The 23,652-nt window shown below is 61.3% G+C and overlaps 7 protein-coding genes across 7 annotated transcripts; 3 read left to right on the forward strand and 4 right to left on the reverse strand.

The window, feature by feature from the left end:
* Positions 1-22: 22 nt before the first annotated feature.
* YOL114C (uncharacterized protein) lies at positions 23-1,198 on the reverse strand. Its single transcript, XM_062770977.1, has 2 exons — positions 822-1,198; positions 23-780 (listed from the first exon to the last, which is right to left on the reverse strand). The coding sequence occupies exons 1-2, from the start codon at positions 1,158-1,160 to the stop codon at positions 532-534; spliced, it is 588 nt and encodes a 195-aa protein (XP_062626961.1). The 5' UTR covers positions 1,161-1,198; the 3' UTR covers positions 23-531.
* Positions 1,199-1,699: 501 nt separating this feature from the next.
* Positions 1,700-5,399, reverse strand: UMAG_12046 (putative protein). Its single transcript, XM_062770979.1, has 9 exons — positions 5,157-5,399; positions 5,065-5,101; positions 4,928-5,011; positions 4,830-4,880; positions 4,674-4,775; positions 2,830-4,633; positions 2,388-2,502; positions 2,070-2,325; positions 1,700-1,739 (listed from the first exon to the last, which is right to left on the reverse strand). Exons 1-6 carry the CDS (start codon positions 5,348-5,350, stop codon positions 4,589-4,591), a joined length of 513 nt encoding a protein of 170 aa, XP_062626963.1. The 5' UTR covers positions 5,351-5,399; the 3' UTR covers positions 1,700-1,739; positions 2,070-2,325; positions 2,388-2,502; positions 2,830-4,588.
* Positions 2,271-4,130, forward strand: atf1 (Transcription factor atf1; the record flags this gene model as incomplete). The annotated part of the gene is made up of 3 exons (XM_062770978.1): positions 2,271-2,328; positions 2,394-2,504; positions 2,833-4,130. 3 exons carry the CDS (start codon positions 2,271-2,273, stop codon positions 4,128-4,130), a joined length of 1,467 nt encoding a protein of 488 aa, XP_062626962.1.
* Positions 5,400-6,227: 828 nt separating the features above from the next.
* Positions 6,228-7,967, forward strand: LOC62_03G004461 (uncharacterized protein). The gene is made up of 5 exons (XM_062770980.1): positions 6,228-6,956; positions 7,012-7,334; positions 7,386-7,522; positions 7,610-7,685; positions 7,779-7,967. Exons 1-5 carry the CDS (start codon positions 6,297-6,299, stop codon positions 7,825-7,827), a joined length of 1,245 nt encoding a protein of 414 aa, XP_062626964.1. The 5' UTR covers positions 6,228-6,296; the 3' UTR covers positions 7,828-7,967.
* A 148-nt stretch (positions 7,968-8,115) lies between these two features.
* Positions 8,116-10,388, reverse strand: gel4 (1,3-beta-glucanosyltransferase gel4). The gene is made up of 8 exons (XM_062770981.1): positions 10,182-10,388; positions 10,041-10,099; positions 9,960-9,977; positions 9,510-9,847; positions 9,310-9,471; positions 9,011-9,272; positions 8,513-8,970; positions 8,116-8,463 (listed from the first exon to the last, which is right to left on the reverse strand). Exons 1-8 carry the CDS (start codon positions 10,296-10,298, stop codon positions 8,219-8,221), a joined length of 1,659 nt encoding a protein of 552 aa, XP_062626965.1. The 5' UTR covers positions 10,299-10,388; the 3' UTR covers positions 8,116-8,218.
* Positions 10,389-10,995: 607 nt separating this feature from the next.
* NAS6 (putative 26S proteasome regulatory subunit p28) lies at positions 10,996-12,266 on the forward strand. Its single transcript, XM_062770982.1, has 5 exons — positions 10,996-11,101; positions 11,147-11,211; positions 11,381-11,626; positions 11,755-11,976; positions 12,020-12,266. The coding sequence occupies exons 1-5, from the start codon at positions 11,065-11,067 to the stop codon at positions 12,131-12,133; spliced, it is 684 nt and encodes a 227-aa protein (XP_062626966.1). The 5' UTR covers positions 10,996-11,064; the 3' UTR covers positions 12,134-12,266.
* Positions 12,267-12,336: 70 nt separating this feature from the next.
* On the reverse strand, positions 12,337-13,103 carry atnB_0 (Aspercryptin biosynthesis cluster protein B). Its single transcript, XM_062770983.1, has 2 exons — positions 12,765-13,103; positions 12,337-12,601 (listed from the first exon to the last, which is right to left on the reverse strand). The coding sequence occupies exons 1-2, from the start codon at positions 12,961-12,963 to the stop codon at positions 12,363-12,365; spliced, it is 438 nt and encodes a 145-aa protein (XP_062626967.1). The 5' UTR covers positions 12,964-13,103; the 3' UTR covers positions 12,337-12,362.
* Positions 13,104-23,652: the final 10,549 nt, after the last annotated feature.

Consider the following 23,652-nt stretch of genomic DNA (forward strand, 5'->3'; position numbering starts at 1 on the left):
ACGGCGCTCCTCGGGGCGGATGGGTGTGCATGGTGCGTACGTGCGTGCGCTCTCCAATCACGCGCGACGTATTGATGCATGGGACAGACGGGGGTGCTACGGACGGTAACTCGCGGCGGCGAGGAATGCGGGGTAGGCGGTTGTTGGGCGCCCATGTGGACGACGCTAGCCTGTCGGCGTACTCGGCGGACTGACAGTTGGCAGGATGTACACCCACCGTAGCACTGGAGATCCTGGCACCGGAGGGGAACAACACAGCCCACACCCCACGGCCGCCCACAGCCTGACTGTGCACGTGGAGCCTGCAGCATGCGCCGACGCCGTCGCCGAGCCTTCGAGCGGAGCTCTCCGTCTTGGCTTGCGTGCTTCGGCGTAGGCACGGCGTGGGAGGAAGGACAGGTGGAAACCACCTGTCGCCGAAGCCAGGTTGACACGGCGCGGTCATACAGGCACAAGGAAGACGGCGCTAACCTTGGCGCACACTGGCGCTGCTTCCTTCCCCTCGCACCACCAGAACCCGCTCGCGCGGCGCTACCAATCCGCCTTGCGATTCGCCTTCTTGTTCTTCATCTTCTCCTTGGCCATCCTCCGACGCCGCTGGTCGGCCTCAACGTGCCCCTGGACGCGCTCCTTCTGCTCCTCGCTCGTCTCGCCGACAATCATGCCGCGGGTCGTGTCGACAATGGACGCGTGCAGGATCTCGAGCGCCCTGGCGAGGTTGTCGGGCGCCTTGCGCGAGTTTTGCGACGAGATGAGGAGGCTCGGAGGGTGGTAGTGGGGCTGAGAGTAAGCTTCGGCCGGCTACACACTCGCCCACTCACAGTCTTCCTCAGCGCGGCGGCGACAAACGGCGGCAGCCACACGCCGCTAGCCGCGTTCACGTCGCACCGGACCACGGCTTTGGAGTTGGTCTTGTTGACGTGCTGGCCGCCGGGGCCGCTCGAGCGCGCATACGTCACGGCGTACCCGTCCTTCGGGAGGTCGTCGAGCGTGAAGCCGTCGATCCAGTCGCGCGTGAGGTTGTGGTCTGCCTGCTGGGCCAGCTGGGACAGGGCGAGGAGTCGGGCGGGCGCGCGGCCGGCTACGACCGACGAGGTCGACAAGAGCCGCTGCGCGCAGGGGCCATGTCGCAGCATGCGCTGCAGTACCGGGCGCTCCATTTGGACTTGCCGCCACCGCCTCTCTTTGAGATCTTTTGGGTTTGTTGACAAGGCAGAGCTTGGCTGCCGACATTGTGCCCAACATTGTTGCCAGTATGCCGGGGCCCCGGACCCACCCAACAACGCTTGGACCTCTTGTGCCACATGCTGCTATAACCCCTAATACCGAATTGGCAATCATTTTTTTTTCTTCCGCCGTCAGTTTTTTGTCCTTGCCCTCGGGTGTTTGCCTGCTGCTCCCCACGAGTCACTACGTCAGAGAGGCAACCACACAAGGACTGGCGTGCACGACGTCACTGCTTGGTTCAGTTCTGTTCCTCTCAAATCGTCATCACCATCATCACCACCCACCACCACCCAGCTGCCCATCGTCACCGCCGCCAAACGGCCATCAGCGACACCGACACCTACCCCTACTCCTACCTTGTCTTATCTCAGTTGCCGTAGAGCATACCGCAAGTCGCGGACGCTTTCTACCTCGCGCATCTCGCCTTCTACCACTGCTCGTACGAGGAGAGGTTGACGGTGTGAGACCAATTCCCCCCCCCCCCCCCCCCTTTCCCTCCGGTTTGAATCCAGGTGAGTCGAAAAATTCCCCCATCGACAAGGATACCTCGGACGTCATCGACCGGTACATGTCAACAGTGACCAAACGCCCATGGCTGCCGAGCACGTCCGGGGATCATCCTCATGCTATCCATCGTCGTCGTCGCGACCACTTGTTTTTGTGATCACTGGCTGACATCTCCTCCTCGTCGCATTCGTTGAACTTGCAAATGGACCCGCCGCTCTGGTGCTGAATCATCATCCCACCCGTACCCGCTGCCCTCTCTGTGCACTCACTCCCCATCTATGTGCCCCTCCTCCATACCACCACTCCTACCTTGCCTCGCATGCTACCTCCAGTAGCCCCCCTCCCTACACTGCAGCGACTCGATCCCAGTCCTTGTGTATACCATACATTAGATAGAATTCGCCGCCTCGTCTTCCTGCTCTACACCTCCCTCCAAGGTCCCGGGCCCACCCTCGTTTCCTTCCCTTGCTATACACTACATCGACTGTGCAGCCCAACCACCTGCATCGTCCCCTCGCCGATTACTCCCCAAATCAATGACAGCAGTAGCACCTCCACCTTCCGTATTGCCTTCAACAGGGCCCACGTCTACTGGTGAGTTTTTGATAACCCGTCTCTCTCTTCGACGACTAGTGCCACTGCTGACCTGCCACAAGTAGCCCCCTCATCGTCATCGGTCAAGGCCGAGAAGACTGAGGAAAAATCTAAACCTCCTGTCACTGTCAAGGAGCCCAAGGAAGACCGCGACGGCAACAAGGACGAGGCTGACGGTGAGTAGCTGCGCATTTCGCCAAAGCATAGTAGTCGATGGTTGTGGGTGGCGCTTTAGGGGCTTCGTCATTCATCTGTCGTACACATGGCCCGCTGGGGCAATCGGGGCAACCTGTCCCCAGTGTCCCCAAATCAGTGCAGGGCCCATCACTTGTGTCTCGTACACCAGATGGCCCAGACCACCCACCCTCGCGTGTCCCAATGCACGAGGAAGGCGTCCCAGTTCTTCGTGACTTGCCACTGGTCGGTGGGGGCTCCACTTGACAATCTCTTGGCGACTGCGTCACTTCCCGTCACTCCCTATCGCAGCCCACTAACATTTACCAGCCAAGTCTCCGGGAGCCGCCAACGACTCCTCCAATCGGTCAATGTTTGACCTTGAGCCGAACCCATTCGAACAATCTTTCTCCCGTGGTTCAGCTTCCACCGAACGTACTACCCCTCCACGTGGTGGCGACGCCACTAGTGTCAAGCACAACGCTCTCCCTCCTCTCTCGTCTTTAACGAGCCCCGCCGCGGCCGACCCCAGTCAGTTCCCTTGGCTCGCCGGCCATTCTCTTCGTGCAGGACCTTTGAGTCCTGCTATGCTTGCTGGCCCCGCTCAAGGAAGTCAAGCAGCTGCCGCCGCGGGCGAGAACAACAGCAACACATTCGAGTCGGGCACTTTCCGTACCGGTCTTACTCCTGGCACTGGATCTGGCTTCACTCCGGGATACAACGCACTCCTCAACTCAAACTTTGGTGCCCTGCCTATGCCCAGTCCCAACACTGCGGCCTTCTTGAACAGCATCACCAACGTCGACACCACCGACGGAGCTGCCCCTGCCAACAACGGTACCCAAGCCGGCCAGTTTAGCGAGCGTCAGCCCCCATCTGCCATCCCCCCTCACCTGCAGAGCCAGCAAGGCGGTCCCCACGGCCTGTCCCATCTGAACCCTGCCCACAACGGCCAGGAGACTATCCCTCCCAACGCGCTCAACGCCTTGACCACTGCCGCCAGCGAACTCAACCGCCCAGCCGGTGGCATTGCTCCCCCATTCTACCAGCCCGTGCACCCCGGCGCCGTTGCCCCAGGCATGTCTCATCCCGACTTTGCTCAGCAGAACGCCAATGCGGCCAGCCAGGCTGCCAATGGCTTGTTCCTCCTCTCCCAGGCTCACCAAGAGTTGTCAAAGCGGGAAGAGGAGGCCAAGTCGAGCACTCCCAAGCGCGGCGCGGAACCGAAAGCGGCTGCTGGCCAGAAGCGCAAGGAGTCTGGTGCCGGCAAGGGAGGTGCGGCCAAGAAGGGCAAGAAGGCCAAGGACGAGCCTAGCGAGTCGTCTGAAGACGAGGGTCTGGACGACAAGAAGGGCAACCGCAACGAGACCGAGGAAGACAAGCGCCGCAATTTCCTCGAGCGCAACCGCCAGGCTGCTCTCAAGTGTCGCCAGCGCAAAAAGGCCTGGCTCGGCGAGCTGCAGAACAAGGTCGAGACGTTGTCAATGGAGAACGAGCGTCTCCAGCAGACTGTCCACACCCTCGACGAGGAGATTGCGCGACTGTCGTCGATCCTCATGCAGCACCGCGACTGTGGCCTCGGTATCCCCATGCAGCAGCAGCCTGCGTACGGCCGTCCCCTCCGTTAGAGCAAACCTCGCACCACTACTACATCTACACCACTCTCCTCTCCCACTCTCCTCCTCACACTTGACAAAGCCTACAACAGTTGTCATCTACCCAGCATAATTCGCTGCCACCACCAGCAGCCCCGACATCCTCACATGCTGGACTCTTTGCACGGACAAGCTCGGCTGGCTTCGCGGCCGGCTTTTCCCCTAAAAGACGCCCCCTTCGCACTGTGAAGACACATCCTTTTCGCTTTCGATCCTTCCTTACCGACTGCCCCCACCGTGTTGAGACCGATTATAGCGCTATCCTTGTATCCCCGAGCTCCGATGCAGCCTATCGTCCCTTATAAAGTACATGTGTGTGTGTGGTGTGTGCTAATGTGTGGTGCTGTGTGTGTGTGTACAGGTTTGTTTGTGTTTGTGCAGTTGGTAGGGTGTAAGTTGGACGCGACTCGTGTGGCGCGCGTGCGTGTGCCTTAGACGCGGATCGCATAGGCGATGATGACGACCATGAGGGTGTCCTGCCAGGTATCAGCTCTGGCCAGCAACTTGCACACTCACGTTCGAGTACATTTCCTGGATGGCACAATCCGCGTCTTCCCAGTGACACGACAGGTCTGCGCGACCCGCCTGTCCGAGGTTTTCAGAGAAGGTGGACGTGACCTGTGCGGCGTGTGAGGAGGTGCGAGGAACGATGCCGTTGCGCTTGCCACTCACGATGAACTTGTACCCCTTTGGCTCGATCTCGATCATGCGCTGCTTGATGCGCTGGCGGGCGTCAGCTTGCTTGTCCCGGGCCCGGGCTAGAAGCGCACCTCGCACAGCTCCTTGCTGTAGAAGGCCATGCGGCTTCTGTCCTGGCTATCCCACGAGACCTTGACGAGCGTCTTGGAGAGGAGCTGAGCGGCGTGTGAGTGGGGGCCAGGTAGGCGAGGAAGGAAGGAAGACGTACAGTGCGGATGAAGGGGCGGAGCTGGTCGGCTGGGAACCTGGGGGATAAGTGAGCAGGTGTTACTTGCGGTATGCGGCACCGACGCGACTTACTTTGGCCTTGGGGACGCCGTCGCCGAGCGCAGCGGCGGCGAGAGAGCGGCGCTGCCGCGCACGGACATGGGGGACGGGGGCGAGGTGAAGGCGTCGACGTTTGAGCGGAGCGTTTTGGCGTAGTACTCTCCGCCTTGTTGGGGTGCGTCTTGCTGTTGATTTGGCTTGTTCTTGAACGCGCTGAAGAGGGACATGACGCGTGGGGGTAAGGGGGGGTGTGGGGTGTCGGTGGTGGTGTCGGTGGATTGTGAAGGTCGGGTTCAGGGCGTCGTGCCGTGCCGAGGGCCGAAGGTGTGTGTGAGCTTAATCGCACACGGCAAGCAGAGTGCGACTGAAGTGGAGGGAATGCCAACGGAGTGATGGCAGGACCGCCACATGGCCAATTTCCCGCACGCCGAAATACGCCCAATGGCAAGATTAAAACCATTTCAACACACTTATAAGTATCCTTCTGCTAGGGTTAGAAGCTTTGACAGTGAGGAGCCTATCCGAGTCGAGCTATTTGCTAGTTGAAAAAAAGCAATCCTACCGTCTTACTGGTTGTAATCAGCTTAGTAAGCAATTTCTGGAAAATACACTCATTAGAGAGATTCTAAGAGTCACCATAACTTATCGTTTTTGTAATGGCTCGGCTTGACTTGACGCGGGTCACTCGGCCAGTGTTACATTCCGCGCGCGATGACTGTCGTTGATGACGTTCAACGGGCTGGCGACTTGATTACCGGCGCGCGAGAGGAGCGAGGTAGTGTTTGCTGCCAGCGATGGCCTTGCCTGCGACCCGCGCGCCCGCATGCACAGCCCAGACACTGTACACGGCTTATCGCATGCATTCGGCGTGTTTACTCTGCTGCGTGCATAGCAAACCCCACCGCCACCACCACAGCTCGCCGGTCACGCGCGCGCGCTAAGCTCCCTCCCACCCAGCCCGGCTCACTCGCAATCCTCGCCACCTCTCAGCACCGGCAACACACACAGCCAAGGGAACCCTAGACTGGGCAGCTGGCACGCCCACCACCCACGTCGGAACCCTGACGCGCGTGAACTTGCGACACTGACTACTAGTCACCACGGGCACGGCGGGCATCATCTCAGTGTTCTCCAGTCCTCTCTACACAACACTGTAGCACACGGCTCGCACGCATGTCGGACGCGTGGACGACGACGACAACAACGCAGCGATATCCCTATCACGCGCACCAGTACCAGCAACAAAACCTGGTGCACCCCTCGCCCGTGCGCGCGCACAGCTACCCTTTCCACGCGCCGCCCCTCTACGGTGGGAGTAGTAGTAGTGGTGGTGGCAGCACTTCGCATTTCGCGACCCTGTCCCAGCTGCAGGCACTGCAGCTGCATGGCTGGTCTGCTGGCTCGTCGTCGTCGTCCTCATCTCACACTGGCTCGACGTACTACAACCACCATCCCCACCACCATCACCACCACCACCACCTTCCTTCCCCCCCGCTCTCGACCTCCACCATGCCCGACCCCTGGGGCGCTGAGCGCACCGAAAAGCCCATCGAGGACGACGACGACCATCCTCGGCCATGGGCCAACGGCAACGGACACCATGCCAACGGTGACGCTGCTGAGCCAAACCACGCCCAAGGCCACGGTCACGGCCACCACGGCCACCACAACCACCACAACCACAATCATTCATACTCATCACAGCCTGCTGCGGCCGGCACAACGGCAGTCGCCAAGCCCCGCGGGCTGTCGCCAAAACGCCTCCCGGGCCCACATGCCATCGAGGTGCTCGCAGGTCTCATGGACCTGAGTAAAGGCCGCGACAAGATTCTGGTGCGTGTACACACCAACGAGCATGCCCGAGTTAGGCGCTAACTAGCCGCGGCAGAAAATCGTCCAGTACTCTATGCGCTCGTATCTCTACGTGCTGGGCCTCATCGCCGCCGTGCGCCCGCTCACAAAGTGGTTCACGGCCAACAAGAAGCGCACGCAGATTGCCGTCTCGGGCCTGAGCCTGACGCGTAAATGTCTGCTCCTGCTCAACCCGCTGCGCCCCGCCGCCGCCCTCCTCTCGCCAGAGCCGACGAGCGCGCGCGAGTTCCTAGGCCACCTTAGCGACCTCGTCGGCGCCCTCGCAGACGACGTCTACTGTCTCTCCAAGCTCGGCATCATGTCCAAAAAGAAGGGCGTCATCGCCGATCGCTGGGCAAAGTGAGTAACGCACGGCTGCAGGCCACGGCGCCCGCTGACAACGCCAACCAGCCGGATATGGTTCCTCAACACGCTCAGCGGCCTCTGGAACCTCCACGTCAAGGCGCGCTCCAAGAACCGCACCAAGTCGGAGAAGACGCAGCACGAGTGGTCGCGCACAAAGTACTTGTGCGACCTTATCTTTGTCTGTGAGTGGGAATTATGATGTGTGGATCGGCGACATCGCCGACCCACACCACACCTGGATATCCGAATCCCGCAGCTAACACCCACAGCCTACGACGTCTTCCACCTCACCTGGTTCAAGGAGCCAGTGCAGTGCGCGACGGGTCTCACGGCGGCCTTCATTAGGTGAGTGTGCATTGTAAAATTGTTGCCCCGCCCGGCAATCGGTTATCCGACGGCTCAAGGGGTGCGAGACGAGACTGTGCTGACGTCTATCAGTGCCGGACAGTTATATAACAAGCAGCACGCGGCGCTCAGCAAGAGGTGAGCATGCTGAGCAGCAGTACGCGTGCGGCATAGTTGGAACGGCGGTCGTTTGGGTCCTGCGTGTTTGGGTATAGGTCTGTGTATCGGGACCGACGACATATTACGAGTCTTAGGCATTACCGTCATGTTATATCATTCGCTTTGTGTCATCGAGGCGAGAGGAGCGAGCTGGTCGTCACGGCGTTGAGGCGGCGAGGGCGGGAATGGCTTCACTTGGCGCAGCGCGCCGCGGGGCTGGTTACAGCCCGACCACGAGGTTGGCATGACCGACGGACATGGATCTACGCAGCTCGACAACACCCTGCTCACTTGACTACATGCTTATCCATTACGATACTCTCATCAAAGTCCATATGATATCTTCCCTGTTATCGGGATGCTGGGTGACAACCTTAGGCAATGGCAACCGCGGCGCCAGCAAAGAAGCCAACGGCACCGAGAAGAAGCGTAGCCACCGACGAGGTCGGGAGAAGAGAGCCAAGACGGCCAGAGCTGGGCTTGTGCGACGACGTAGTGGCGGGGCTGCTCGAAGATCCACTCGGCGTCGTAGGGGGCTCCGACGCAGTGGGGGTGAAGGTAGGGGGCTTGCCAGCGAGGCACGACGCAGCGGCGCTCTGAGCAGCCTCGGCACCAAGGGCTGCGAGCTGTTAGCACTTGCTCCACACAATGAATCTCCCAAAACTCACGCGACGTCGACAGCGTGGCGTTGCCGCCAAAGTCGCAAGACGTGGCAACGGGGTTGGCGTCGTAGTAGGCCGACATGACATAGTTGAGCTTGATGTCGGGAGCGCACATGGCAAGGGGACCGTAAACACCAGTCAGGCCATCACCAGCAATGGCGGTGCACGTAATGGTCGAGTTGCTGTTCGCGAGAAGGCCACAAGCCTCGTTGATAAGCGCGCCAACCTTGATAGGGTTGTTCGCCGTAGCGGGGATGGCCGTGCATGGAAGGGCGTTCTTGTTGATGCAGTCGCAGACCTCCTGGTTGGGCGTGGGTGGGAGGTTCGTGCCGGCGGCGAGGATGGGGCTAGACGCAGGGCACGCCAGAGCCGCGTTGCTCTGCGAGCTCTGAGCAGGGCTGTTGGGGCCGGTCGCGTTCAAGTACTGGCGTCCAAGCGCAGTAAAGTCGCTGTTGACCGTGACCCTGCATTGTCAGTTGAGGGCACGTCAGTTCCGCAACTCACGTCGAGCCGTCAGCCGAGAACGTAACCATTCCATAGTCGTCGCTGGTGGGGAAGTAGCTGAAGGCGATTCCTCCAGAGAAGACGTCGGAAACGGGGGAGGAGAGCAAGGCAGGGATCTCAGTCCACAGACGAGGGCCGGCGGTGATGCAGCCAAACTCGGACATGTAAGCGGCGACAGTGAGGTTGGAGAAGCCTTGAGTGATGGTGTTCCATCCCGAGGTGCTGTAAGTCGCTTGACCACACCATTCGTAGTTGTTCAGGCCTTGGCGTCAGTGTCCTGTAGAAGGGACCACACTCACCATAAAGGTCAACCGAGACGCTGTCGTTGCCGCAGGTCAGGTAGTCAGCGAGGGCGTTGCGGAAGTCGAGGTCGGTGTCGACGGCAGCATAACCGACGAGAGCCTTGGAGCCGATGGAGCGGAGGTACGCCTTGGTGTCGCGAGCGGCAGCCTTGACGAAAGCTGTGGCTGTCAGTGGAGCCACCAGTTGCGGAACGCACGAGCAGCATTGCTGTTGTTGACCGTGTTGATGACCTCGTTGCCAATGTTGTACGCAAGAATGTTGGGGTACTTGTTGAAGGCATTGACAGTTCTCGTGTACTCGTTGAGGAGGCTGGTGGTCCAGGAAGGCGAGGCACGGTCGATACTGCCGTTGAGGGGGAGCGAAACATCGAGGAGAACGTAGATGCCCGCAGCGTCGAGAGCACTCATGCACGAGTCGTGGTTGAGCGACGCATTGACGCTGTAGACACGGACGGCATTGACACCAAGCTGCTTGAGGTACGGAATGTCACGGGTGCAGTTGGTCGCCGACGACAGAGGGTCAACAAAGTCGGATCTGCAACACAGGTTAGCAAATGCGCTGTGTACCGCTGCGCCCGATCATGCGAGTCATGCATGCCATGCAACTGCGTGTTGCGGGCAACGACTGCATAGCCGTGTGGACGTACGGCTCGGGGAATCCGCCACTGTACAATTTGTTAGCACTCGCTTTTGGCCGACGGGATCTTGTGGCTGCTGCTGCTACTCACTTGACTTCGTTGGCCGTAGTCGACACGGCGAGGTTACCTTGCGGCTGGTATGCCACACCCTGCAATGACGGTCAGTCACTGCGCTACTGCCCGTGTCGCTGCCCGTGCTGTGCTATGGACGGCCCAAGCATGCTGACTGACCTTGATATAGAAGCGTGCGCCGCTCGGGTCGTAGAGGTACTTGCCAGAGCGGGTAATCTGAGGCAGGGCGACTGCCAGCGGGAAGATCGCTGCGAGGGCACCGAGCGAGAAGCGCATGTTGTTGTTGAGCTAGTAGGTGGGATGTGCAGTTGCAAGATTGAGAACAGAGGGAAAAGAGGATGAGGGGGGGGGGGGGGCGGGTGGGAGTGGGTCACCGGCGGTGTCGAGCGATGCCGCAGAGAGGACGGTCAGGGTTTGGGGTGGGACCGAGGAAGGCGTGGGTGGGAGAAAGAACACACGCGAGGAGGAGGTGTTGTGTGTGATGCCGAGTGTGTGGATGAGAGTGCGTGAGAGATGTGATTGTCCGTCGATGCTGTTGCCGCCGCTGTTACTGTAGCAGTCGTCGAGATGGCTGTTGCAGGGAAGAAGGCGGAGAGCCAAGAGGGAGGAGAGGAGCAAAAGCCAAGAGCCAAGAAAGGAGGCAGTGTTTGCGGAAACAGTCAACCCAGGCAGGGAGGGAAGGTGGACTGCCGGGGCGGGGGGCGACTGGGTGGGTGGGGCGATGCGGGGTGGGTGGGCTGAAACAAACATAACCCCCGCCGGCGTGCGTCGTCACTAAATGGGGTCAAATCGGTTATTAGGGCAAGGGGTATTAGCCTATTAGCAAGTGACCTCATAGACCCCCCCCCCTCAGGCACGTGATGGCCATTCATGACCGCAAGCCACCTCCACCCCGCAACAGCCGCAATGACGGAGACGCGGAGATGGGAGGAAGGGGCGACACCTCAGCGTGTGTGTGACCTTGCTTGGCCATCGAGAATCTGAATAACAGAACCCAATCTTCCCTTTCAACTGACTGCTTTACAATCAACTCACTCTGAAAATGTCAAGCCTGAGCATTCACCGTGCAGCACAGGAAGGTACGCACCTCATCACTTTCACGCCGCCCATGCTTACCGTGCCAGGCCAGCCAGGTCTCATCCGCTCGCTCCTGTCCGAGACCCCCGCCGCCATCAACTCTAAAGACGACGTGAGTACACCCTGCCCCTCGCGCGCATGACGCAACAATGTTTCTGACTTCGGTCTTTCTGGCCACTTGCCCGTTTCTCCATCGCAACGCGTGCTCCAACACGGCCTATCCAACGCTGCGCCCTTTGATTTTATCACCTCTATCCAATGTCACCGACACCGCGCAACAGGACGGCCGCACACCACTCCACTGGGCCGCGTCAGCCAACAACCTCGGCGTGACGCAGCTGCTCCTCTCGCACTCGCCAGACCTCGAAGCCCGCGACGCACTCGGATGGACACCGCTCACTGTCGCCGCCGCGTCGGGCCAGCTCGAGAACGCCACGGCGCTGCTCGACGCCGGCGCCAAGGTTGACGCGGCCAACGACAAGGGTCAGACGGGGCTGCACTACGCGGCCTCCAAGGGCAACGTGTCGGTAGGTAATCCTCTGGCTCCATCCACCTGCACTCGCTGATATCACAGCTGGGACGCCTACTTATTCAACGAGGCGCAGACGTAAGCACCTTCGCGCACCTTCCTCGTACCGCTGGCTGACGCCCCCAGATCAACGCACGCGACCGCGCAAACCAGCACCCGCTTCACCGCGCCGCGACGACAGGCAACGCCGGCTTCCTCGGCATCCTGCTCAACCCCCCGCCAGGCCGCCCCAAGACGCGTCTTAACACGCAGGACCGAGCTGGCAACACGCCCCTCCACCTGGCATTTGAGAGCGGTCACGGCGACGCGGCAGTGACGCTTATCGAGGCTGGTGCGGACCGCGAGAGGGTAGGTGATGCTAGCCAGCCAGCGGTTGGTGCTAACCTACCAGACTAATGTCGACGGCGAGGTCCCCGAGGAGATTGACGGCGTGGGAGGACAGGAGCAGAAGAATGTCCGTGCGTACGTCGTTTCCAAGGTCGGTGTCCGCGACTCGTTGGACTAGAGTATATATAGAGGTCGGTGGGGTGCCCGTTTGGCAGCATGTACTTGTGATTAGCGGGCGTCCGTGGACCGACTCTAGCGTCGTTGAGCCAGTCTAGCGCGAGCTCGCCGATCAGCGTGGCCCAGCTCTAAGCTTCTTCCCCCTGCCCCTCCCCAGATCCGGGTCACCTTCCTCGCCTTCCCTCCACCCTGGTGACCATCACAAGCCATCCATGCAACCCACGCGCGCACTACTGAATCTTGATTGTCTCGTCGACCGGCGCGCCAATAATCTCATGCACGCGCAGCTTCTCCTTGTCCCACACCCCGCCGGTCCAGTACTTGTCGGCCTTGATGCGCTCCCAGCACGCCTCCAGCGTGGGGAACCGCAGCACCATGACCGAGCCGGCCATGCCGGGGATCTGGTCCGCTGCGGGCTTGCCGGGCTGGTGAGTCGCGAGCTCGTCGGAGAGGTAGGCGCGGCCGAAGACTGGGGCGGGGTGTTAGCTGGGCTCTTAGGAGCGGGGTTGGGCCGACTAGCGGGCGAGGTCCGACGCGATGGGCAACGACAGTGTTGGCGCTGGAATCGCTTCCGTGCACGACCAGCGTGGTCGCCCTGGCCCGCACGCTCGCCGCGCTCGCGTGCTACTCACCAGACGCGCCAGACTCCTTGTCCTTTGTCGCCTCGGCCAAGTGCGCCTCGCGGACCTTGAGCCTTGCGTCGACGTTGTCGGGGTAGTCAGGGCAGTAGCATAGGTAGAGGGGCATGCTGGCTGGGCGGGAGGTCGAGAGTGCGCGGGTGAGGGGGCGGGTAAGCGTGGCCTTGGGGAGGGACGAGAGGGTCGAGAGCATTGAGGATATTTGTGTCCTGTTTGACTTAAGAGAGCGAGCAAAGCCAAGCAAGCAAGCGCTGGGGCCGGACAGCCGGGTTCAAGTACTCGCGGCCCGTTGGCCCGCTAGATGCCGGCTGAGTGAGTGAGTCGGGCGGGCCGGGCGGGTGGGCAGGCGGGTGGGATCACGTGAAATCTCATGGCTCGAACAAGAGCGAGCTGCGACATTGCTTGCTGCTGCATGCCGCGTCCCACTGCACCCACCCACTCGCAGCGACGTATACATAACACGGCGGATCGGGCGGAAATCACCATGGAGATGGTGCGATCGCAATGGATCTTGTGTCGGCGGCCAAGCGGCGGGCCAAGCCATGATCGCCGCGGCGCTCGTCGTCTGTGCCGTCCACCACGGACGCAGCGATGCTGTGCCCAAGTCAAGTCGTTTGGATGCGCTCGGCACCGGCCGGCTCGGCGGTGAGGGCTGTGATGGATCTGAGCGAGGAGCGAGCGAGCGAGCAGCATGCAGGCCACAGCCGCGGCTACACACGCCGTGCCTCCAGTTCCTCGCGCGCCGTGATGATGATGTGAGAATGAATCAGAATCAATTGAGAACTGCTGGCCTGCTGACCTACTTCTTGCTCTTTTCGGCCGCCAGGGCCGTTTCATCCTTATCTGCGCGAGTACTGCAGCAACGTTGCTGCACTGTCGTCGTCGTCGTCGTGTCCGACCCATGTCGCGACCGCCGCTGCCGCCATACCGCGCGGCGTCCCGCGCGGCATGTGACAGCATGGCTTGACAATGCGAGATCGCGGTGTCTGGCTGGGCTGTGCAGCGTTGCTGCGACTAGCTAGCACAGAGAGCCAAGAGATGCAATGTGCGCCCCGATGGCGGGGAGTACGTCATTTGGCAATGGACGGCGCCGCGCACATCTGGGCAGGCAGGCAATCGTAGTCAGAGTCCACCCTGCACAGTTCACACCGACCAGGCCTTCCTCCTTCCTCCTCCATACATATAGATCGCCGTGTCCTCGTTGCGTCGCATCGCTCCTTGCTCAACTCAACTCGGCTTATACAGCTCCCATCTACCACTACCATGCGCACAACCATAGCACTTGTCGCGCTGCTCGTCCTCGCGGGAGGGGACACCAGCTACACGGCCAACGCGCGCTGGGTGCCAGCAAACGCCCGTCCCATCTGGGCCAAACGCCAGGAAGGTGAGTAGGCCGTGTTACACTCAATATTGTGTTGTCGCTGCACGCACAAACCGCTGCCCCTTCCTTCCTCGCACCCAGCAGCACACAGCGCTGACACCCCACACAGAAAGCAGGTACGTTGACGGCCTCGTGCCCAAATTCACTGGCGCTCAGTCTGATCTCTCCTCCCCCTGCTCCGTCTGACCCGCCGCCCCCGCCGCCTTCCTCCAACGTCGTCGTCGTGCCGCCGTCCGAATCGACTGCTCCGCCACCATCGCCCTCGGCCCCGCCGCAACAACCATCTGACTCTGCATCGCCGCCGCCGCCGCCGCCGTCATCGACACCTCCTGAGTAAGTGGGCAACATGTGACTCCGCTTGGGCCGTGATTCAAACCCTAATGTTCCTTAGTTTGCCATCTAGTCCACCCGCAGTGAGTGCCTGATCTCGTATTTGCCAAGACGCCGCAAAGCACATCTGCCAACCAGTTTCAGTCCGGCACGCCCGTGCCAGCGTCGCCGAGCGAGACGGGTGGCATCGTCCCCTCGTCATCTCCGCCGCCGCCGTTGTCGTCGGCGCCTGTTGACCCTTCGCAGAGCGCCCCGCCAGAGCCATCGTGGCCATCGCGCTCGATTCCGCCAATCTCACTACCGCCCATCTCGGTTCCTCCACCGGCGTCATCCGAGCCACCGGCATCGCAGCAACCAGCGTCGCAGCCGCCATCCTCGGAGCCTCCAGCTTCGCAACCTCCAGCTTCGCAGCCCCCTGCATCGCAGCCTCCTGCATCGGAACCACCTGCATCACAGCCTCCGGCGTCGCAACCTCCGGCGTCGCAACCCCCGTCGCAGGCTCCGCCATCGGTAGTTCCACCGTCTGTAGTTCCGCCATCCGTTGCGCCACCATCTGTCGCACCTCCTTCGGTCGCACCCCCCTCGGTCGCTCCACCTGCCTCAACCCCTCCCCCACCACCGCCACCTGCGAGCTCACCCCCAGCAACGGCCGCTCCGCCCCCTGCCAACTCGCCGCCCAACCCGCCGGCGCCGAATACACCAAACCCGCAGCCGGCCAACACACAAGCCCCACCCCCAGCGAACACGCCAGCACCTGCCCAGCAGCCACCCCCTGCGGCCACAAACGCCAACACACCTGCGGGTGGTAACAACCCACCACCAGCGGCGAGCCCGACTCCACAGGCCCCTCCCCCGGTCCTCACGTTCACGAACGTGGTCACTGATGTCGGAACCACCACTGGCGCCAACGGTGCCGTAACCACGACCAGTTCTCTGAGAACAGTAATTGTGACGCTCACAGCTGGGTCCCAAGAGTCCATTGCGTCACAGTCGGGCGGAATGGGTAAGTCTGCGACGAGAAATGGAATGCTGAAACGACAGTGGTCGTCACACTCACGGCCACCAACCCTACGGCGACGGTCGGGAGCGATCTCGGCCTTGCTATCGTGACAATGACGAGACCGACAACCGATGCGCAAGGCTCAGTATCGCAGCAGGTAGGGGCTTTTTTCTGGGGCCTTGGCCGTGGCGCTGACACGTCCAGACATACGCGACTGCCGTCCACCTCACCCAGGCTGCCGGCGCGACGGCGTACAAGACGGACCACAACGGGTCGCTCCAGTCGAGTGGTCGCCCAAGTCATGGCGCGGGGTACGCTTGGGCCATGAGCCTCGTGTGCTGTGTCGCTGTGGCATTCGGCGTTCCATTGTTTGCGAGCGTGTAAAAGAGCGTGGGGTAGGGAAGAGAGTGGAGGTGAAGTGGGTCGCCGGGAATAGAAGGACATTGGCTATACTGCTGTGAAACGAGTCTGCCCCAAGGCAAGGGGAGCAGAGACTTGTGCCGGCAGCAGCAGGGCAAGACGGAGACGAAGTTTGGTATAATGGATGGCCAACGAGGACCATTTTTATACACGCGTGATTAGATGCACACTGCACACTGCACACACAACATGGCGCACAAACACAATCGGGGCGAGCGACAGATTGCGACAGACAAAGCGGCGCGCCACGGCGCTGCTGTCGTCACAGCTCAGCAGCGCACGGGCGAATGATCTCACAAACAAGAGGCAATCACGAATCGCCGCGGATGCGCAAAGCAAACAAGGCGGCAATGTCAACAGAACGCAACGCTGAGGGGTCTCTTCGGCGACGCAGAGCCAGCAGGCCCAACAGCTGTCGGCAGGCCCAGCTTCAGCCCCGGCCTCAGCTGTCCTCGACTCACATGAACTCATGTTCGATGACGCCGGGACGGGAGCGAGCTCCATGAAGTGTGCAAGTGTGTGCGAGCTCAACTTGCGCCCTCATCGCCGCCATCATCCCCGTCGTCGCCATGCCCCCTCCCCCGCTCCCCATCAGCGCCATCCACGCACATCCTCGCGCCATCCCCACGCCGCGGTCCGAGCGTATACCAAACGTGCCATGGGAGGCAGGCGGCCACGGGCCGTCCGTGCGCTGTGCGCTGCGCTCCACGCTGGTCATCGCTGGCGCACGCACGCACAAACACGCCGCCGTTGGGGGTAGGGCAAATCTTCACAACGCTGCGACCGACAACGAGATAAATACTGGCGGTGTGGGCTGAGCTCACGACAACAACGCGCACTCGACTTGCTTCGACGCCAGCTGGCACCCACTGCCTGCCTGCCTGCCTGCCTCGATCCTCGACTCCAGCAAGCAAGCAAGCCCTACCACCCACCACCGACATGGCCTGCGCCGACGACACCCCCCTCAACAACGCCGACGACGAGTCGTGCGCCGGTAACAGCGCGGGCGAGAACGCCGGCGGTGAGTGGGCTTGCTGGCCGGCCCGAGACGCGGCGCCGCTGACACCCCGCGCGCAGGCCAGTGCTCCCCCCGCCGTAGCCGCGACGGCTCGGTGCACTGCTCGCTGTGCGGCCGCGAGCTCTAGCCGCTGCGCCGCGCAAGCAACCCAAAAGGCCCTCACCTGCGGCCATGACCTGTAGCCTATGACGCCACCACCACCACCTCTCCAACATACCGGCGGCGGATGGACACTGTACTCTAGTTCACCACTCCATACACCACTCCATACACCTCTCTCTGCTGCATGCTCGGCGCCGCCCATGGCGCGGGCCTCATCTATGTACTGTTAGCGAGTAGCGAGTTGCGCGTGCTGCGGGCCGCTGGCCTGCGGCGTGTCGGCCTACTGGCGTTGCGTCCTGTCCGCCGGCGTGCTCACCACCATGTCGCGAGTCGTCTGCTGGGGCTGGGGCGCAAGGCGACGGCGAGACCGCCGCTGACGGCGAGGCTGTGTGCAAGACGCCTAGGGGATTGTCGCCGCGTGAGAGACTCTCTCCAGTCAACCGTCATCCACCAGCCCGCCCGGCGTGCAGTCATAAGGCCAGTCCCCGCCCGACCCGCGCTCCAGCCGCACGGCCCACAAGCCACGCGGAGACCTGATAAATCGTCAGCGCGTGCCCCGGGGCCGGATGAGCCGAGAGCACCAGGTCGGACGCGCTGCGGTGTTGCCCGGCGGCGGCGCGGGTCGGGCGGGGCAGACAGCGACGGGGCAGGCGACATGATCCGCCGCCGTGCACAACCCGTTGTGACCCTCCACTGGCCTCAGGCGCACTCACAAAATTGCAGATGACGTCCTCGTGCGCGCCGGCCGCACGGACCCAACAGCTGAGGTATCACACCCGACCTCGGCGTCGTTGCGAGGTCGTCGTCGTTGAGTGCGGTGCGTGGTGCGGGGTGCCGCGGGCGGGTGCTCTTTGACGACGGCCGGCCGGGGCGCGTCATTATCCGGAGACTCGTGACGGCGCTCAAACTCAATCCTCCTCGTCCTTTCCACGTCGTCGTCCGCTTGCAGCAGCACTCCGGCCTTGCTCCACTTGACTTCCTCCTGGCAGGACAAGTCGACAGGAGTCTTGCGCGTCCTGGCGGCGTTGGCGGCCAGTCGGACGAAGCAACATCCAACTCACCGCGAACCACGCCGCGTCACGCTCGCCCCGCCCGGACTCAGTCGCCCCCGACTTGCCTGCCCCCCGTTGTGAGCGCCCGCTCACGCTCGGGCGCTCGCAAAATCGGCGGTACATTGCGGCGGGCTCGGCGTACTGGATCTTGGCAGCTCGGCGTCCAGTGCGAGCGCGCGCCGGCCTCACGGTCAGCAAGGCATCGCCCCTGGCAGTCGGGAACGTCGAGCACGACCGTCCGGTGCAAGGCGCGGGTCGGGTGCGATCAAAGTCCCCAGGCAGAGGGCGGATCGGATGCAGCTGAGGTACGCACGGCACTCTGCCACGAGTGGAGGAGCTGAGCGAACGAGTTGGTTACCGCAGATCGCTACCTCGCACCACCTCGCCATCGTCGCCCCGTGCTATCCCCCGCGTCCTCACCCTGCCGCCTTGAAGACGACCGTGTCCGCACGCAGGTGCACGGCGATAAGGTTGGATATCTAGGGTGAGTTTGTCTGTGCGGCGCCGACCAGAATAATCACCCTACTGCAGTGGGCGGCTCGGGCCCTATAGCCAGACCCAACCCGGCATCGTGGTGCTGGTCTGCGCTTGGAGCAGAAGGTGGGGGACGTTGGGCGCCGGCGGGGCACAGCCCCTGCGCAGCTCCTCGCGATTGGAACAACTTGTTCGACTCACTTCAGAATCTGCGACTTGGCGGTCGTGATTCGACGTTGGTAGGTTGTCAGTGCCGTTCGTTGGCTATTGCCTGGTTATCGTTGGACTTGCGAATCGAGCAACTGGGGCTGGCTGACCTGTCCCGCATCTATCAGCTTGCCGCTGCTCACCTGTCCTTCTCAGTGGCTCAAGAAGCCTTCAAGTGGTCCGATAACCGCCGGTCGGTAGTTGGCCTGGCACCACATCGGATCAGCGCCAGACGAGCTCGATGGTCGTTACCCGGGCGCCTCGACCACGTCCACAGTAGGCCTCAGCCCAAGTCAGCGACATTGGCCATCCATTACCAGCACTCGGCGGCCAGTATCAACGGTTTCATCTCCGTTGACGCGGTGGCGCTGCACTGTGCCGCGCCGAGCCCCACCAACCCTGACACCCGGATATCCTGGCAAACGCCGCCGCGCTGATCACCTCAGCCTGAGCTGACCCTCACCCGTGGTGGTGGTGATCGTCGTCCCAGGCCCAATTTCAGTGCCTGCGTCAGCCAGCCCCGTCAGCCGGGTCAGCCCCGATCCGCAGCACACGATCCTGTCAGGCCCGACGCCACTATCAGCTTCGGATCCGTGGTGCGACTCTTGGCGTCGACCATCCATCCCCGCAGCCTCGTTGTCGGGTAGCAGCTGGCCATCAGTTGCCCGCTGCTTGGGGGGCGAAGCACGCCGCCCATGCAGAACTATCACTCGCCGCCGGCGTCGTACAGGCCCAGAACCAGAGTGCTGTAACGCTGGTGTTGGGTTGCTGGCCTAGGGCTTGCCCAATATGATGTGGTACAGTACACTTCCTGGACATCAGGGCTTGTCTTGCTCGCACGACCGCTCAGACTCGTCTGTGCTGAACCACACGCAAGAGGTAGGAGGTCGCATTCGGTGGGTGTCTTGGGAAGACGGGCACTGACGCGCGGTGAGCCGGGCTGGCGGAGGCAGTCATCAGCAAGGGCGAGCAAGCGGTGCCGAAGTACGTCGTTTAACGCGGATTGATCCTGCCACTCAGGCATCGAGCCCTCGCAGCCGCAGCACTTGGCGTGGTCGAGCACGGCAGCATCCTTCCCTCGTGGTCCGTGAAGCTGTCGTTGCCTGGCGGCAGGAGCCCAAGTTCGATTCGTGCAGGCAACGAAGACACCCTCGAGTAGCTGAACCTGACCGTGGTTCGCGAGCAGCAACGAGACAGCAGCAACCACCACCTCACCTTGACAAAAATGTCCATCCAAACGGTTAATGATCCCACTCACTCTATGTTCAAGTGCGCCAGCATTTGGAATACTGGAATCTCGTTACCGCCAGCCCACCTCTCGGCAACATCGATCGACGCCATCACGGAAGCACCTGTGGCTGTAGCCTGTCGGTGAATCCAAACACTCACATCCGCTCGGAACACTCGCCGCGTTAGAGACTCAGTCGGGAACTCTTCCGAGAGCAAGTGAGTCAGTCTGATAGTGCCTGTGGCGTCGGAATCTGAGACATTGGACCCGAACATGCTGTTCCAATTCAAACCAGCGACCCCAACTTCGGACAGCCGAGACCCCGCGGCTACCCTCAGCTAGTCACCCGCAACGGCTGTCCATGTGCCTAGTCACACACCGCGGCTGCCTGTGGGCTGGCCATGGTCCGTGCAGAGCCGAGCTGGTTTGCTCGTGTCTTGGTCGTCGGACCCACCGAGCTCGGCGAAACCGCAATCCGCACACGCGCTTGGGTGCTAGTGCTGACACGGGCGCTGACACCGAACGAAGACCAACAGGCCTTCCAAATCCCTGGTAGCCTTACTCGTTAGTGATGGCTCACCTCTCGTATTTTTCACACACCTTCGAAAGCCCTGTGGGAGGAGAGGGGGGAGGGAGGAGTGTTGGACGGAGCGGATCTTGACCACAAGACGACGAGGTGGGCAGTTTGATCGATGGCAGTCCATCGGCCAAACCTCAAGCATCTGTTGCCCACCTCAAAGACGGTTGACCAGCATCCTCACTGAGCAGAGTGTCCTTGCTTGTGATCATCGAAGGTGTCCGTCGGGCTCTCCAACGGGAGCGTGTCACTGATGGCGTTCACGATCGCCCGGAACGTCGGGCATTGCCAAGTGCGACAACGCCGTGGCCCGCTGCCGTCAGAGGGAGCGAGACTGGCTCAATGTGAATGATGCTGGATCCCTGCCCTTGTCGTCATCGATGTCACGCTCCTTGGTCGTCGGCCTTGAGAGACGGCGAGGACGTGGGCAGATAAAACGCTGACCCCTCGATACAAGCAGTGCAAGAGTGATCGTGCGATATTGTGTGCAGTCGCAAGTTTTGGGGAAACGGCTACCGGAGACCGAGTGGCCGAGAGTCCGAGAGGTAGACGAGCGGAGGGAGATGGAGGAGTGGAGTGATGTTCCGAGCGAAAGCGAGTTGGAGCACGACACGTCGCCTAGCCAACGCACAAGACAGGTGCTGCGCGCTGATGCTCTCACCTGAGAGTACATACACACACATGACAGCGGACCAAATCCGTCAATTTTACCTGCTGCTGCTCCTCACTCTGAAAAGAGTAGCTGGCAACACCGACGTCAGATTAGGAAAGTCGTCGAACAAGGTGACGGCATGGCGAAGGTGGGCCTCAGGGGTGTCCTGTTCGCCGTTGGAGGACAATGTATCTGTGAGCAGAGTGGGACCCGAGCATGCAGTCACTTGCGAAGCGGCGCATTTTGATTTTTCTTTTTTATTCCTCCTGTGCATGTGCGAGAAAGCACACACGGTGAGATGTGGTACTACAAAGGGCATGTAGTCAATGAATGGTTCGTAAAGGCGGGGAACAGGGTGGAATGAGGAAGGGAGTTGGGCCCAATGGGCAGGCAGCGAGTGCGTGCTCCTTCTAGTAAGCAACAGAACCGTGTGAGGGGAGACTATATGCCCTTCCCGAGAGCGGTTCCAGTGCTGTGGATGGCCCCGTCAATTGTAGCACCCTGAGGGCCGAGTACGTACTCGCCGCTCACTTCTTACCAAGGGGCAGTCGGCTCGGCTCTGGACCCACCCGTTCCTTTTTCCGAACAGCACAGCACAAGGACGGCTCTGCCAACACGCAGGACTTGCTTTCGATTTAGGGTTGGAGCTTGACCAGGACAGTGGCGTGGAAACGGATCCCTGGAGATACCCTAATCTGGGTGCGTTGACGAGGCACAACATCCAAGGAGCAGGGAGCCCTTTCCCCTCTTGTTTGACAACATGGCCTCCCGTTTAGGGTCCAGCGCCACACTACACTCTAAAGTTGCCCATTTGTTCCCCTCAATCTGTCTCAACTTGTGTCTCGGGGTGAAACCTGTTGGCAAACCCACGCTCAGGGTCCATTCCAGACGGCCCTGAACCGGTGCCGTAACCAGCACCAGACGCCGCCGCGGAGGACTGAACCTTGAAGCTGCCTGGCCGGCCGCTCGCCAGGCGGGCCGGCTGTCGGCCACCAGACCAGACGGCGGCCAGGCATGCATGCCAGGCAGCCGCCTGTCCAGGCCATGCGGTACACCAGATCAGATCCCTCCTACGATGGCACATGCCCCGCACCCGCGCGCACCACCCACTCAATCGACACCCGGAACCTTAACTCAAGGTTGCTGGCTGGCAGTCGTCTTATTCGCAGACACATGGCTATGACGGCGGCGATGCATCGAGCGAGCGAGAAAGACCGTTTTGCATGCTTCTGCAAGTTGTCCTTTGCTGCGTACACCCCCATCTACACGGAACAGGCAAGACGGTCACTGGTGCGTACGTGTGTGCGAGGTTGCCTGCGATTTTTTTTTGTTCTTGGAGGATTCTCGTTCATTACCCCCGTCTCCTAGTCGCCTGGTTGTGACGTGGACCTCACGGCCACATCGCCCCCCTCTCGCCACATCGCTCGACAACCAGCAGAGGCTTGTCTCGAGCGTCGTCACACTCACCAAAATGACTCTGGGACGCTCAGCGATCGCTACATCCTCGTGGCCAAGCTGGTCGTGCCCAGGTGGCGCAAGTTGGTGCTTTCGAAATGGCGGTTACTGCTTCCAGCGGAGAATGCGGCAACGTTTCTGACAAGACACCGCAACATGGCGAGGAGGCTGCTCTGATCACCTTCAACACAGGCCGATAGGACAGGGGCCAGGCGAAGTCTTTGGCAGGCCCAGACAATTGGATGTCTTGCGAGGTGGGGCAGTGGTGGGCAGTGGCACCGGCTCGCCGTTCCTTGATCGCCGGCCACCAGTTTCTTTGTCGTCATTTTGCCGGTAAGACGCACTTGGCTGGCACTGCAAGCTGACCAGAGCAGGCTTCTGAACACAGAAAAACCGCAAGGACATGTCGAGACCCCGACGCCAGATGCCAGTGTGCGCGGTTTGCCGATTGGAGGCGCGGTTGACCGGCTCTGCCTCGCCTCCTGCTCGTGACTGGGCTCACCCGCCCCCCGCCACGTTCAGACGCGCATTCGCGCTCACAGACTGGGCTGATAAAATAGCCATCTTGTCGTGATGACTGAGAACTCGTCTGACCGCTCTATGACCTGGGCTGAGCGCCTTCGGTTGAGTTCGCCGGCGCTGACGCTGACCACGGTACTTGGTGCCTCTGCCCGCGTCTGCCGACACTCATCAATGTCCTTCGACTCTGCCACAAGTCCACCAAGAAACATGAGCCGCCCCTCAGATATGTGCATCACAATCAGCATTGCATGCCCACTCATGATAAGCCGTCCGACCTGAGCTACCTTTGAACGGGACGCCGAAATTGGTGGGCAGCGGCGCCACCTACATCAGCCACTGCTTCAAAGCCTGCATCCCACCGGCATCACGAGCTCCCCTCCTTGATCACAATCCTGATGAACACCTCAAACAGTCCCCATACGTCAGGGGATAGTGCATTGATAGCGGCGAACGTGTGCTATCGT

Source organism: Vanrija pseudolonga, chromosome 3, assembly GCF_020906515.1.
Source record: "Vanrija pseudolonga chromosome 3, complete sequence".
In the NCBI taxonomy this organism is placed as follows: Eukaryota; Fungi; Basidiomycota; class Tremellomycetes; order Trichosporonales; family Trichosporonaceae; genus Vanrija; species Vanrija pseudolonga.